The sequence below is a fragment of the Brassica napus genome, chromosome A9 (assembly GCF_020379485.1).
Source record: "Brassica napus cultivar Da-Ae chromosome A9, Da-Ae, whole genome shotgun sequence".
Taxonomy (NCBI): domain Eukaryota; kingdom Viridiplantae; phylum Streptophyta; class Magnoliopsida; order Brassicales; family Brassicaceae; genus Brassica; species Brassica napus.
The window spans coordinates 13,061,342-13,076,912 of NC_063442.1; the positions used below are offsets into that span (position 1 = coordinate 13,061,342).

The 15,571-nt window shown below is 36.7% G+C and overlaps 2 protein-coding genes across 3 annotated transcripts; one reads left to right on the plus strand and one right to left on the minus strand.

Annotated features, from left to right (window-relative positions):
• The first annotated feature begins 250 nt into the window (after nucleotides 1-250).
• Nucleotides 251-4,170, plus strand: LOC125577897 (disease resistance protein TAO1-like). 2 transcript variants are annotated; one of them, XM_048739999.1, is made up of 5 exons: nucleotides 270-1,092; nucleotides 1,216-2,323; nucleotides 2,414-2,704; nucleotides 2,801-3,515; nucleotides 3,872-4,170. In XM_048739999.1, the coding sequence occupies exons 1-5, from the start codon at nucleotides 485-487 to the stop codon at nucleotides 3,916-3,918; spliced, it is 2,769 nt and encodes a 922-aa protein (XP_048595956.1). In that variant the 5' UTR covers nucleotides 270-484; the 3' UTR covers nucleotides 3,919-4,170. The 2 variants fall into 2 exon arrangements, with proteins under 2 accessions (XP_048595957.1, XP_048595956.1); XM_048740000.1 differs by lacking the exons at nucleotides 2,414-2,704; nucleotides 2,801-3,515; nucleotides 3,872-4,170 and having other exon boundaries at nucleotides 251-1,092; nucleotides 1,191-1,430.
• A 1,302-nt stretch (nucleotides 4,171-5,472) lies between these two features.
• LOC125577898 lies at nucleotides 5,473-6,909 on the minus strand. The gene has a single exon (XM_048740001.1). It carries the CDS (start codon nucleotides 6,084-6,086, stop codon nucleotides 5,607-5,609), a length of 480 nt encoding a protein of 159 aa, XP_048595958.1. The 5' UTR covers nucleotides 6,087-6,909; the 3' UTR covers nucleotides 5,473-5,606.
• Between the last annotated feature and the right edge of the window lie 8,662 nt (nucleotides 6,910-15,571).

Genomic DNA, 15,571 nt, shown 5'->3' on the forward strand with positions numbered 1-15,571 from the left:
AACCAATAACTATAGAATTTTAAAATTTACTTGGTTTTGTTTTCTTTTTTATAGTATTTCACTCTTACTATGCTAGCTTTGAAATTAAATCAATCGTTATTTCCTTTTACTATATTGTTACAAACAAACAAAAAAGTTGTGTGTGTTTCTTCTGTCTTGTTGCTTTCTGATTCTTTATTTTAAAATATTTGAGAGTTGGTTGTGCTTTTTCTTGGGTCTCATTATTCCTCTCTTGCTAGTTGCGCTTGTGGGACCTTTCTATTACAGCCGTCATTGTAATTTTCTGTGAGGAAATGTCAAGGAAGTAGGCATACGGAGAAAACCAGCAGCCAATCCACTTTTTTTTTTTTTGCTAGTGGTTTCATCATTCCTACTCAAGGTTCTGTGTTCAATGTATACAAACAAAGCTTCTTTGTTGTTTCTTCCTCCACAAAGATCCCTTTAAGGCTTTGTAATACTGATTCTCTTTCCATCATACTAATTAATGGATTCTTCTTTTTTACTTACCATTCTTGCTGCTGCAATAGGGCTCTTAACCATTCAAAGAAAACTTCGGTCCCATCTTGATAATAACGATGAAAAGGATTCTTCTTCATCACCTTCATCTTCTTTGTCTCCTTCATCAACAGTTCCTCCACCTTCTTCTCGCATCTGGATGCATGATGTTTTTCCTAGCTTCCGAGGGGAAGATGTCCGCAAAGACTTTCTCAGTCACATTCACATGGAGTTTCAAAGAAAAGGAATCACTCCATTCGTTGACAATGAAATCAAAAGAGGAGAATCTATCGGTCCTGAGCTCGTCAGGGCGATCAGAGGATCTAAGATTGCAATTATTTTGATCTCTAGGAACTATGCCTCCTCCAAATGGTGTCTTGATGAACTGGTGGAGATTATGAACTGCAGAGAAGAGTTGGGTCAAACTGTAATGGCTATTTTCTACAGAGTTGATCCATCTGATGTGAAAAAGCTAGCTGGAGATTTTGGGAGAGTCTTTAGAAAAACTTGTGCTGGTAAAACAAAGGACAACATTGGGAGATGGAGACAAGCTTTGGCAAAAGTGGCTACAGTCGCTGGCTATCATTCAAGCAACTGGTTAGTTCTTTTTATTCCCACTTTCTCTATACATACTTTCAACCATACACGTCCCACAAATTCATATTTCTTTATGAATGCGCATGATTATTTACTAGATGAACTAAGCTCTCCCATTGATAGGGATAGTGAAGCGGCCATGATCAAGAAAATCGCCACTGATATCTCAAACATGCTGAATAGTTTCACACCATTGAGTGATTTCGACGGGTTAGTTGGTATGGGAGCTCATTTGGAAAAGATGGAACCATTGTTAGGACTAGGCTCAGATGAGGTGAGGATGATTGGGATCTGGGGTCCTCCTGGGATTGGGAAGACCACAATCGCTAGAGTAGCATACAACCAACTCTCCGAGGGTTTTCAACTGAGTATCTTTATGGATGATATCAAAGTAAACTATTCAAGACTGTGTTCAGATGACTACAGCGCAAAGTTGCAACTACAGCAACAATTTATATCTCAAATAACCAACCATAAGGATATGGTTGTTTCTCATTTGGGAGTCGCCTCAAATAGGTTGAAGGACAAGAAAGTTCTTGTTGTTCTTGATGGCGTGGACCGGTCAGTACAACTGGATGCCATAGCGAAAGAGGCTTGGTGGTTTGGTCCCGGGAGTCGGATTATTATAACAACACAAGATCATAAACTTTTTAGAGCACATGGAATTAACCATATTTACAAGGTGGATTTTCCAACAAACGATGAGGCTCTCCAAATCTTTTGTACGTATTCTTTTGGTCAAAAGTTCCCTAAAGATGGTTTTGAGGAGCTTGCTCGGGAAGTTACAAAACTTGCTGGTGAACTCCCTTTGGGGCTAAGGGTAATGGGTTCCTACTTTCGGGGAATGTCCAAGCAAGAGTGGATAAATTCGCTACCAAGATTAAAGACTAGCCTCGACTCTGATATTCAAAGCATTTTGAAATTCAGCTATGATGCTTTGGATGATGAAGATAAATACTTGTTTCTTCATATAGCCTGCTTCTTCAACTCTCAAAAGATTCACAAAGTGGAAGAGCATCTTGCGAAGAAGTTCTTGGAAGTGAGGCAAAGACTTAACGTTTTAGCTGAGAAATCTCTCATATCTATTGAGTCAGGATATATCAAGATGCATAGTTTGCTGGAAAAACTAGGTAGAGTAATTGTTTGTAAGCAATCTATTCATGAGCCTGGACAGCGCCAGTTTCTGTTCGACGATAGAGAAATTTGTGAAGTACTGACTGGTGATGCAACGGTAGGTGTCTTTCATTGCATTACTCCCTGTAAATTCAGTTAACTCGTTAAATTAACAAACTCTGTTTTCTTGTTTGGTCATATCTTTCAGGGTAGTAAAAATGTCATAGGCATGAAGCTCGACTACTACAAAATAGAGAAAGAATTAGATATAAGTGATAAAGCCTTTGAAGGAATGTCAAATCTTCAATTCCTAAAAGTCTATGGTTATAGTGATACATTGCAATTAACTCGAGGTCTGAACTATCTACCTCGTAAACTTCGATTACTAGAGTGGAGTCATTTTCCAATGAGATATTTTCCTTCTACCCTGAACTTGGAGTTCCTTGTAGAACTAACTATTCGTCACAGCAAGCTTGAGAAGTTGTGGGAAGGAATTAAAGTAAGTTAATTTGATTTATTTTTCACCTTGATTTAAGTTGCGTTTTATTTTTGAAAGTGTATAATACAACCATGTTGTTGTTATTTGTTTGTACAGCCGCTTCGAAGTTTGAAGTGGATGAATTTGAGTTATTCTGTAAACTTGAAGGAGCTTCCTGATCTCTCAACCGCCACTAGCCTTAAGAAATTAAATCTGAATGCTTGTTCCAGCCTAACGAAACTCCCGCCCCCTATTGGGTACACAAATAATCTTGAAGTACTGAATCTTCGTAAATGCTCGAGTCTAATCAAACTCCCTTCCTTGGCTGGAGATGCCACTAGTCTGGAGAAACTATATATTGGTGGATGCTCAAGTCTTGTGGAGTTTCCCTCCGTTATTGGGAATGCCCTTAATCTCCGAAAATTGGATCTTAGTAGTTTCCCAAACCTTTTGGAGCTCCCTTCCTATGTTGGGAATGCCACCAACTTGGAGAAGTTGTATCTTAGTAATTGCTTAGATCTAGTGGAACTTCCTCTCTCGCTTGGAAACCTTCAGAAGTTGCAGAAACTGATATTAAAAGGATGCAATAAGCTAGAGTTTCTTCCCAGCAACATCAACTTGGAATCTTTGGAGAAACTTGATCTCTCTGGATGCTCAAGTCTTGATCTCGGTGGATTCTCTATTATCGGAAATGTCATCAATCTCCAAACACTGGACATAAGCAGACTACCACAACTGCTGGAGCTCCCTTCCTTCATCAGGATTCCTGATTTAGAAAATAATTTGTATAAACACTCTACTTTGAAGAACGAGAACCAGATGCTTAGACAATGTACGATTTATCTATCTCACCATTGATTTTAGTCTGCAATGTCAATGATTGAACATTTGTTAAGAGATATCACATTGCTGGAAAAACATGAAAAGTTTATCAAATAAATTAGTAACTTAAGAGACTAGGAGCTAAGATAAGCTTTAGATTATTTCACAATGTATGTAGTTTCTTGAATAGGTATTGGAATAGCTCATTCACTGTGATCTTATGGAGGCCTGGTTCTTGTTATGTCTGTGGTTTTGCTGTTCAAATGGTGGAGAAGATGAGACTGCAAAGTTTTTTTTTTGTATTAGCATGTTAATAATGTTTTTTCAAAATATTGTAACAACTTTTGTTTTCTTGGGTGCATGCAGATTCTGAAGAACACAACATGAAACAAGAGAGGAGGCGGTGGTTCTAACGCTGAGGCAAGCTTTTGATCTCTTTGTTCTTGTTCTTGTACTATATATGTGGACGTGACTCAGAGACTGGTGAGAGCTAAAATGGCAAAATTGTAGACAGAGTTCTCTTGTAGTCTTTAGAATATTTTCTTAATTATTTTTTTCTCTGTTGGTCTGATAGATTTTCATAATTCAAATGTTAGTTTTGTTGTATGATATATATTTTTGGATACTTTAATTTTTGTCCATATATCTTACGATGATTTCGAATGCTTGATTAAAGACTCATCTATCGACATTACATACAGATTAGTAAATGGAGGTGATATTCATCAATGGGATTCCCTTATGCAAATCAGCAAATAGGACAGAGAGGGTTGATGTTTTAGATCTCAGCGTCAGGGATCAACATCCTTGTTAGTATTTTGACACTTGGCTTTCTTTTTTCAAATTCAGGGAACTCAAGTTTTGATCACTGCTTCCTTGAAAGATTGTTTCTGTCCGTATGATTCTTACATTATTTCCTTTTTACTGGTTTCTTACAGACAAACAAACAAAAATACCAGAATTATTATCGAAACACAGTTAGCTGTTATTGTATCGCTTAAACTTCATAAAGTTTAATTTGACGTATATGATGGATCTTATATCATTTGTAACCCCTAATTCCTTGAAACTTCTTAAAAGTCTATGCTTTATTTGTGTATCAAAGTAGAGTTTTACCTGGAACCATCTTCCAACAAGAAGGAATCACTGTATACATCATTGGATTCCTCTGTCATGAGGGGCCGCGTGCTCAATAAAACCTGAAAATTTTGTTCAACATATATAAAGGTTTCAAGTTGAACAAATGAATGTGAAAATGTTTTAATGAAAAAAGTATAAAAATTGGCCACTTGTAATCGAATAGTGTAGCTAGTTATATATATATATATATATTAATTAGATTAGATACTTGCAGAGTCAGTGTTGAGATTTAAAGACTTTAAGCAAAAGTAAAAAAAAATTAGCCACTTTTAATGGAAAAGCACCAAAAAAATGAAATGATCTAAGGTATACTAGTGGCATATAAATAGTATTTTTTATGTGGAAGTTTATTAGTCCAGTGGTTTGCCTAAAAGTTCATTAATACTTCTACACTAACAGGTCCAAATTTCAATTCCCGGAGAAAACACTATTTATTAAACAATTATGCAAGCTACGAAAGAAAAACTTACAAGAGATACTATTTCAAAGGACCTACAACTACACTTAAGGAAATTCTTAAAATCTGTTGCCGAAATATTTATATAACACAATCAGCCGTCAGCATGCACTTCATTAGCTTGCCGCAAGGGCTGGCACTGGATACTTGAAATATAAGGATTTAGCATGGTTTAGACTAATTTGAAAAATTTATCCTATTTTTGGAAATGTAGTTACGAATATTTATATTTATTGAAATCGGTCGCATTATATGATAACAATATGATTAATGTTGTCAATTTTAGTTGGATCACTATAATTTTAATGATAATCTAAAACCTTGTCGATAAGAAAAAGATTACAAAACGGAATAATGTTGTAGGCTTGTATAGTTAATATATATCAATAGCAAAACCCCACAAGACTGGAGAGATCTAGAACAACAAAAACACAGAGCACTTCTAACGTGCAAAAATACCGCAATTACTTTACATCCAAGTTGTAGAAAATATATGAAGATGAATCAGGCTTTGATCTGGAACGTGTAACACTTAATGGATCCGACAGAAATATCGATTTCGATCAGATTATCGTCTTCAAACTCGGCTAATAGTTGGATAAGTCCGAAATCTTGATGTCCAGCCATCGTACTGAAGTGTTGGCCAACGTAGTGGCCGCTTGGTAAAGAGAGCTCTATGAAGCTTTCCTCATCAGGGATTGTTCCATCGTCTTCGTCTTTATTTGTGACAATCTCATCACTGGTCGTAGATATTACGATGTCTCCTAAAGAGTCTTGCTGACCAAGATCTTGATCTTGAACCTCTTTTAGAGGGTTTAGTGGTGGGGCGATGAAAGACAACCATGAAACTGGTTTCTTAAAAAGTAATGAAATAAAATTCACCCCATTTTTCACTATTTTGTTCTCAAGATACATATGAAAGCAATAACTTTGTAGTTCTACCAAAAAAGAAAGAAGAAATAAGAGTTCAACCATTATAACCATCAAGACACAAACAACCAAAAAGAGAAGAAATTTATTTTGATCCAAATACTTTTCAAAAACAAAAACCCTAGAATAAAAATGAATATGGGTTGATGTAAAAAAACAAGAGAAAAAGGGTTATAGCTTACGATCAGGAGTATTTAAACGTGCTTCTTCAAATAATGAAACGCATATAAATAGGGGATTAAAGAGAAGATTGAGCTACGTTAACTAGAAAGCTTTTTTTTTTGCATCGAGATTTGAGAAGAAACAGCTCGATGATCCCTAGCTAATCTACCCGATTGGCGAGAAACTGGACCCATAGATTAATTAAACTTCCAAGAAAATTAAAAATTTATTGTTTTATTTTATTTCTTTTACTAACTAACTTACAGAAATGAAATTTATTTTTAAAAAAAAAACAAATTTCCCCAAATGTTTTTCCAACAATTATTTTTCTTCCATTAATCACTTAAATGGTTATTGTATGGAGGATTTGAAGGTATTTAATATATTGTTTTCTTCAAAATTTCTCTTATTAGATTTAACATGTATAAAAAATTATCGTGAATTCATTTTAAACTAATCATTTGTACAATTTATTTAAAATATCTCCTTATTAGAAATTAGGGATTTTGTCAACAAAATCTATCAAATATGATTTGAAAAGACTGAAAGGTTTATAAATAAATAAATTAAAAGACCAACTTTTATAATGGTATTTGAAGTTTTCTTTTAAATAAAACTTTCAGTTTTTATAGTCTCAACCCTTAAGAAAGGTTCAAACCCTTGAAATGAAGAAAAGAAAAACATACATTCGAAATTAAAACTTTTTAAAAACTCAATACCATATTTACATTTCTGTAGATAACAAAAATTTAACAAAAATATTACACTACAAGAAAACGTAGCAGTAACAACGGCGTTTTACGAGGAAATAATTTCCTCGTAAATTTACATACGCTTTACAACGCAATTACGACGAGACATAACTTCGTCGTAAACTCCATGGTAATTTACGACCAAACGTTTTCGTCGTAAAGTCAATGTAAGTTTACGACGAAAGTACGTGGAATGCGAAATAGTTGTAAACGTTACATCGACATTACGACGAATCGTGTTACCGTTATATAAAGGTGAAAACGTGTATTCAATGTGCTTTAACTTACCTAAATTCGTTGTAAACGCGTTGTAAATTTTCTATGTAAAATCCATGTAAAACTTACCATATTTCTCTATATATATGTCATTTCCCACAACTCTGTTCCTCACAACACACAACTCCTCATTCAGCCACCAATTACTATTTCGAAGATAACGATAACGAACATGAGTCATTCGTCTGTCTGCCAATTCAGTGGAGCGACAAGGAGAAAATGGAGGGAAGTGCAGTTGGTTTATACTTGAGTGGAACCTCCGATCATCGTCAAAGGTTCCTCTCAAGTACAAACCAGCTGCACTTCCGTCCACTTTCTCCTTGTCGTTCCACTGAATTGGCAGACAGACGAACGACACAGGTTCCTTATCGTTGTCTTAGAAATAGTAAACGGTGGGTTAACAACGCAATTACGACGAAACCAACGAAACCAACGAAACCAAATTTCGTCGTAAACCCCATGTAATATTACGACGTAAGTACGTCGAAAAGAAAACTTTACATCAATATTACAACGAATCATGTTACCGTTATATTTAGGTGAAAAACTTATCGAAGTTCGTTGTAAAGTCGTTGTAAAAAAACTATGTAAAATCCATGTAAAAGTTTCCTTGTAAAATCGTTGTTATATTTCAACTACCCAACTCGAAAATTTCTCTATATATATGTCATTTCCCACAACTCTCTTCCTCACAACACACAACTCTCTTCCTCACAAGACCCAAACGGAAAAAAAATTTTTTAAAAAAAAATAGAAGAAAAAATGGTCGGTGGCGGTAGTATTTACGAGTTACAAAGTTGGATGTATTTGCACAAAGATTCCGACGGGAGAGTGACGAATGCATTTCTGAACGGGCTAGAGACATTCATGCACCAGGCGGGCTGTACACCGATCACGCAGGAAAGCGGTAAGATGTTCTGCCCCTGTTCAAAATGCAAGAATTCAAAATTTGCACGTAGTAAAACTGTATGGAATCATTTAGTAAACAGAGGATTTACACCACAATACTACATTTGGTATCAACATGGAGAGGGTTATGGGGGAAATGAAGCTAGTAGTAGTAATGCTAATTTTGAGGATGCTCATCATAATGAAGAACTGAATCATGTGCATAATGAACATAATTATCATCAAGAGGAGCAGATGGTAGATCATGATAGGGTTCAAGATATGATTAGTGATGCATTTTTAGAAACAACTACAACAATAGCAGATGGAACTGGAAATGTAGAAGAACCTAATTTGGATGCAAAAAGGTTTTATGAAATGCTAGATGCTGCAAATCAACCAATCTACACTGGTTGTAGAGAAGGTCTCTCTAAATTGTCTCTAGCAGCTAGGATGATGAATATTAAAACGGATCATAATTTACCTGAGAATTGCATGGATGCATGGGCGGAGTTGTTTAAAGAGTATTTGCCAGAAGACAACGTGTCTGCTGAATCTTATTATGAGATTCAGAAATTGGTTTATAGTCTTGGGTTACCCTCGGAGATGATTGATGTTTGCATCGACAACTGCATGATCTACTGGAAGGAAGATGACAAGTTAGAAGAGTGTCGATTCTGCAAAAAACCACGATTCAAACCGCAAGGCCGTGGGAGGAATAGGGTACCGTACCAAAGGATGTGGTACCTACCAATTACAGACAGATTGAAAAGATTATATCAATCTGAGAGGACTGCTGCGTCGATGAGGTGGCATGCCGAACATGTCCAGAGAGATGGTGAGGTTGCACATCCATCAGACGCAAGAGCGTGGAAACATTTCAACAAGGTACACGGAGATTTTGCTACAAATATTCGGAATGTCTATCTTGGGTTATGCACCGATGGATTTAGTCCATTTGGAATGTCTGGTAGACAATATTCTTTGTGGCCAGTCATTCTTACGCCGTATAATTTACCGCCGGATATGTGCATGGAACAAGAATTTCTATTTTTGACCATATTAATCCCAGGGCCGAAGCATCCAAAACGGTCTCTTGATGTTTTTCTTCAACCGTTGATAGAAGAGCTAAAGCAATTGTGGTCAGAAGGGGTGAGGACGTACGATTGTTCCTTGAAAAACAATTTTACGATGCGAGCAGTTCTGATGTGGACGATAAGTGATTTTCCTGCTTATGGGATGTTGTCTGGCTGGACAACACATGGAAGATTATCTTGTCCGTATTGTCTTGGATCCACGGATGCTTTTCAACTGAAGAATGGTAGGAAGAGTTGTTGGTTTGATTGTCATCGTCGGTTTCTTCCACTTGCCCATCCGTACAGAAGAAATAAGACATTGTTTCGACACAAAAAAATTGTGAGAGACAGTCCTCCTCCATATCTCACCGGCCAGCAGATCGAAGCGGACATTGATTATTACGGAGCTCAGGAAACAGTTAAGGTTGGAGGAAATTGGCATGTTCCTGGAAATATGCCTGATGGGTATGGTGTATCTCACAATTGGCATAAGAAGAGTATATTTTGGGAGCTACCCTATTGGAAGGATCTTCTCTTACGCCACAATCTGGATGTCATGCATATCGAGAAAAACTTTTTTGAGAACATCATGAATACATTACTTAACGTCCCTGGGAAGACAAAAGATAACAAAAAGTCAAGGATGGACTTACCTGATATTTGCTCAAGAAGTGAGTTACATATCAAGAGCAATGGAAACGTTCCTGTTCCCATCTTCCGGTTGTCATCAGCAGCCAAAACAACCTTGTTTGACTGGGTTGCATCGGAAGTTAAGTTTCCTGATGGTTATGTTTCAAATATGTCAAGATGTATTGAACGAGGTCAAAAGTTCTCCGGAATGAAAAGTCATGATTGTCATGTGTTTATGCAACGACTGCTTCCATTTGCTTTTGCCGAGCTCCTTCCAGCAAATGTCCACGAAGCACTTGCAGGTAATTATAAATTTATATATATACATATGTTACGAAATGTTATTAATTTGATTCCTTTTAAAATATACAGCCATCGGAGCATTTTTTAGAGATCTTAGCACACGTACGTTCAAAGAAGAAGTCATCGAACAACTTCATCAGAACATTCCGATCATATTGTGCAACCTGGAGAAGATATTTCCTCCTTCATTTTTTGACGTCATGGAGCATCTAGTTGTCCACCTACCGTATGAAGCATTGCTTCGTGGACCTGTTCACAACGGATGGATGTATCCGTATGAGCGACAGATGAAACATTTGAAGGGGAAAGCAAGAAATCTTGCAAAGGTAGAAGGTTCAATAATTGCAGGGAGTTTGACAGCCGAAACATCTAACTTCACATCATACTATTTTGCTCCAACTGTTCGTACGAGAAAAAGAGTTCCTAGGAGATATGATGATGGTGGAGTACCGACATCATATCCAATTGATGGTGTTCCTGACATTTTCTTCGAAATAGGACGGTTTGGTAGTAAAACGAAAGAAGTATGGTGGTCATGTGAAGAAGATAAACATAGTGCCCACACATATATTCTGCTCAACTGCGAGGATGCAATGACCCGTTACTTTGAAAGGTAAATATTTTTGTGAATGTTAATTATATGAATTAAAATTAATTATGTATGATTTGATTATTTGTTCAATTTGCAGGATGTTTGTATCTCAAGTTGAAGAAGCAATACCAGGAATATCTGCAACTGATGTGGATACACGTAAAGATAAGCACTTTGTCAAGTGGTTAAAATCACAGGTAATATATCTCATACTATTATATTAATTAAGTAAGTGTTTAAGAATATATATATGTTTTTTGCAGGTTGATTATGACGATCCTTATTATCCCGTATGGTTTCACGAATTGGTTCAAGGTCCAGTTGCAAAGGTCACCACATCACCTATGTATTTCACACGAGGATTTACCTTTCACACATACGAGTATGGGAGACATCGGGCAACGAGTAACTACGAAATATGTGTGAAAGGTGAAACAGACTTTTACGGGATATTGCAGGAGATTATTGAAGTGGAATTTCCGGGTTTATTGAAGCTAAAATGCGTCCTCTTCAAATGTGAATGGTTCGATCCTGTTGTGAACCGAGGGATTCGGTATAACAAATTTGGTGTTGTGGATGTCAATTTTGGGAGAAGATACAACAAATTTGAGCCTTTCATTTTAGCTTCACAAGCCGAGCAAGTTAGCTTCCTTCTTTATCCTCGGCTTCGAACTTCCGGGATAAACTGGGTAACTGCTATCAAAGTTACACCTCGTGGACGCATTGTCGTTGGAGAAGAACCGCCCTTGCAAGAAGAAGACGCTATCACTGAAGTTGAGGTACCAGAACAACCAACTGATGAAATCCTTTTGATCGACCCGCAAAACTTTCAATATGAAGATATTCCCGAAGATGCGACAGATGAAGCACGTGAAGACGAGTTCGAGAGAAGCGACGATGATGATTGTAATGATAGTGATGAGAACGAAAACGATTTAGAGTGATGTAATAGTGATGAGAACGAAAACGATTTAGAGTGATGTAATATATGTATCAAATATTGGATTTCTCTATTGTAACATTTTCTAAAAGAAAGAGTAAGAAGTAGTATGAAATAAGATATGATGTTAGATGATATGTGACTTTGGGGTTTAGAGATTTCATTCTCGGTGTTTAGGGTTAAGCGTCGTAATTTCGTCGTAAATGGAAAAACGCGGGCCTGGTAATTTCGTCGTAAAACGAAAAACACGGGCCTGGTAATTTCGTCGTAAATGAAAAAACGCGGGCCTGGTAAATTCGTCGTAAATGGAAAAACGCGGGCCTGGTAAATTCGTCGTAAAATTACATCGCTTTTACGACGAATCCTAATCTATATAAGGAGACGCCGAGAGCGAGGCTGCCTCGCTCATTCCTCCCAAATTCCTTTGCTCTCTCTAAGGTAAACTCTCTCTTCTCTCTTTTTTTTTTTTTAAATTAGTTTAGGTGATTAGTTAGGTAACGGAATTAGTTTAGGTGATTAGTTAGGTAATTAGTTTAGGTGATTAGTTAGGTAACGGAATAATATTTTTATTATGTCGTAATTGATTAAATTTATTTTAGTTTTTTTAGATGGCTCCTAGAAGAAAATCCAGAGCACCTAGCTATAGAGATTTGTTTGGCGACGATGGTTCCGGTACATCTTCTTCCGGTCCATCGTCTTCCGGTCCATCATCCTCCACCGCAGTTCCAGACTCTCAGCCTTCTCAGAGAGTTGCTTGGAGTCCTCCTCCACCGCATATGCCTCCACCGCAAATGCCTCCACCGCATATGCCTCCACCTCCTCCTCCAGCGGCTGCACCTGAGCCTGTCCCAGAAGGTGCAGTTCATCCGGATTTGCGTGTGCCTTCATATGCCCCATTCGCGAGATATACGGTAGAGGATTTGCTTGCCCAGCCTGGACGGGAGGGTTTGGATGTTCTAGACCCCGATAGACCCCGAGGAACTTATTGGTAAGTTATTAATTTTTATTACATTAAAATTTAAATTATTTTTATTTTTTAACGGTTAAATTGTTTTCCTTTCAGGTTTGGGGCTAACAACCGTGTTGGCCGGAGCGTTTCGAAAACGATTAAGGGTTACTACGACGGGGCATATCCGAACTGGAGCAAGACTCCAAATCACGTTAAGATCACTTGGTTTAAAATGTTTGCGGTAAGATTTTTAAATTTAATTAATTTTCACTTTTAAATATGTATATATTTTTTAAATATTATTATTAATTGTAATTTTTCAAATTTTTTGTGTTTCAGCAAAAGTGGCATTGGTCTTTGGGAATCACCGAGATGGTGAAGGCGGAATTCGTTGCAAAAGCAAAGATCCGCCTCTGCAACACAGTCTCCGATTGGAAGGACAAGTGGGAGCTCGACGGGTATGAGGGAAAGCCCACTGAGCTCACGAAGGATGTGTGGGATGGCCTCATCGCCTACTGGAAGCACCCCTCTTCGATCAAAAAGGCCAATTCGTGCTCGGCTTCTCGAAGAACGAAGGATAAAGATGGTAATTTGCCCATGCTTCACAGAACCGGCCAAAAACCACATGCAGGCATCCGTCTAGAAGTTGTAAGTTTTGTTTTTAAATATTTATTTTAAAATATTCAATTAATATAATTTTTAATATTTTTTTTTTGTAGTTGGAGAAGACGGGAGTCTTACCATCTCTGTCTGACCTATTCAAGATGACTCACGCCACATCCGACGGAGTTTTTGTGGATCCTGCATCTGAGAAACTCGCTCAAGCAGTGGCTACTCGGATTGAAGAACGGGAGACGCAACTAACTCAGGAGTCTCCCGATGGATTACCCGTCACATTGTCCACCGAAGAAGCCGACAGAATCTTCGAAGAGGTAGTACAACTAAAATTTTTGTTTACATTATTTTTAATAACTATATTAATATATGTTTTAATTTTATAGCTGGCTCCTAGAAAGAAGGGACGAATAGTCGGTATAGGCTCTGTTAACCAAGTTGCAAGGGCAACTTCGTCATACACTTCGAGACGGGATGAAGAGACTTCTCAGATGAAAGCTCGAATGGATAGCCAGCAGGTTCGTTTAGACTCTCTTGAGGATTTGCTAGACGTGATGGCCGTGGGAAACCCGGTTATGCAGAGAATGTTGAGTCAGAGACGAGCCGCTCTTGGGTTGCCAGTACGAGATCCCCAAGAGTCCGATCCAACCCGTCAACAGCCGAGCAACCCCACCGACTACTTCGATGATATGTAGTTTTTTTAATATTTTGGTTTGTATTATGAATTTAAATATTATGACTTTTAAATGCTTTTTTATAAATGTTTTTTATTTTCATATTTTGTTTTAAAATTAAAATTATTTAAAATTCAGAATTTTAAATATATATATATATATATATTTGAGGTTAAAAATAATATTCAAAATATATTATAAAACGAAACGTCGATGTAGGCTCGACGTAAACATTTACAACTGATTACCGTCGAAAATAATTACGAGTCTTTTACATCGAAGATTTTACGTGGTCTTTACATCGAAATGTTACGTGGAGTTTACATCGAAACATTTACGAGGGTGTTACAACGAAAATGTTTACGTGTGCTTTACATCGAATCCATTACGTGGAGTTTACCACGAAATTTTACGTGTCGTTTACGACGAATCTCTGCCCTGCGCTTTACGAGGAATATATTTCGTCGTAAACTTAACAAGTCATTTACGACGAAACGTCGGTTACGACGGGCGTTTTACGATGAAACGTGTTTCGCGGTTCATTCGTCGTAACACCCCGTTTACGACGAAGTTACAACGTATATTGCCCTCGTAAAAAATATGTTTTCTTGTAGTGTTATATCTCTTTACATTTTATCTGAATAATAATTATAAAACGAATACGTTTTCTTAAAATTTAAATATTCCTATATTTTTCAAATCTACTCAAATTTCAAATCTCTTTGCATTTTATCTGAATAAGAAATATATAGAATACATTTTCTTTAGATTTAAATCACTTTATATCATTTTTCATTATTAAATCACTCAGAATATTCTGAAATTTACTGGCAAAAATATTAGTGAATCATCAGTAGACTTTAAAAAAAAAAAATCCCACTGAAATCACTTAGATATCCTGAAAATTCACCTAAATTTCACTAAATCTAAGAACCTGCAAAATCTTATAAGTTCCTAATCCATTAAGTCCTTTTAACCTTGCATGCTCCTTTTAACATTGCAAGCTATAAGTTCCAATATTTCATTAAACATAGACATGAAAACGACTTATGTAATTAACGTATACAATCTGTCAATCAACAGTTTTAATGAGTCTTAACCCTTGTAGTTGCCAACAAAAAGGAAAATAAATAATAAAAATTCTTGTAATCTGTATTTTCGTTTTGGTGAGGCTAAAAGGCCAAACCCCCTAATTTTGCTCATCTTTGCGGGTGAAGTGTCGGTTGCCATGTGCATCCTTCCCTGCTTAGCACCTGGCGACATCTTAATCGATTTCTTCTAAATCTAAACAATTTTTTTCACCACAATCCATACATAAATCAAAGTTGCCCATCTAGATCTAAACAATGGGGAAAAGTAATCTCTCTCTTCTCTTTTTTAAATAGATTTTTCGTCCTCTACTTTCCTCTTACCCTATCCAAATCTTTCATTAGGAAGTTGAAGTTTTCTTGTTCTTTTTTCTTTTCTATTTGTTTTTGTTTTCTGATAGATCGTTCCTTACGGTGTATTGTCGTAGGATTTGAGCTAATTGCTTCAAAAATCTCCAATATAATCATCAATACAATACTAAAAGTTGAATATAATCAACAAAGAAGCTATCCACGTAGGACTAAATAATCAACCAATAGAAAGTTTGCTTTTTGCCACTTCACATATTTTTTTTTTTTCTGTCGAGATGAGCT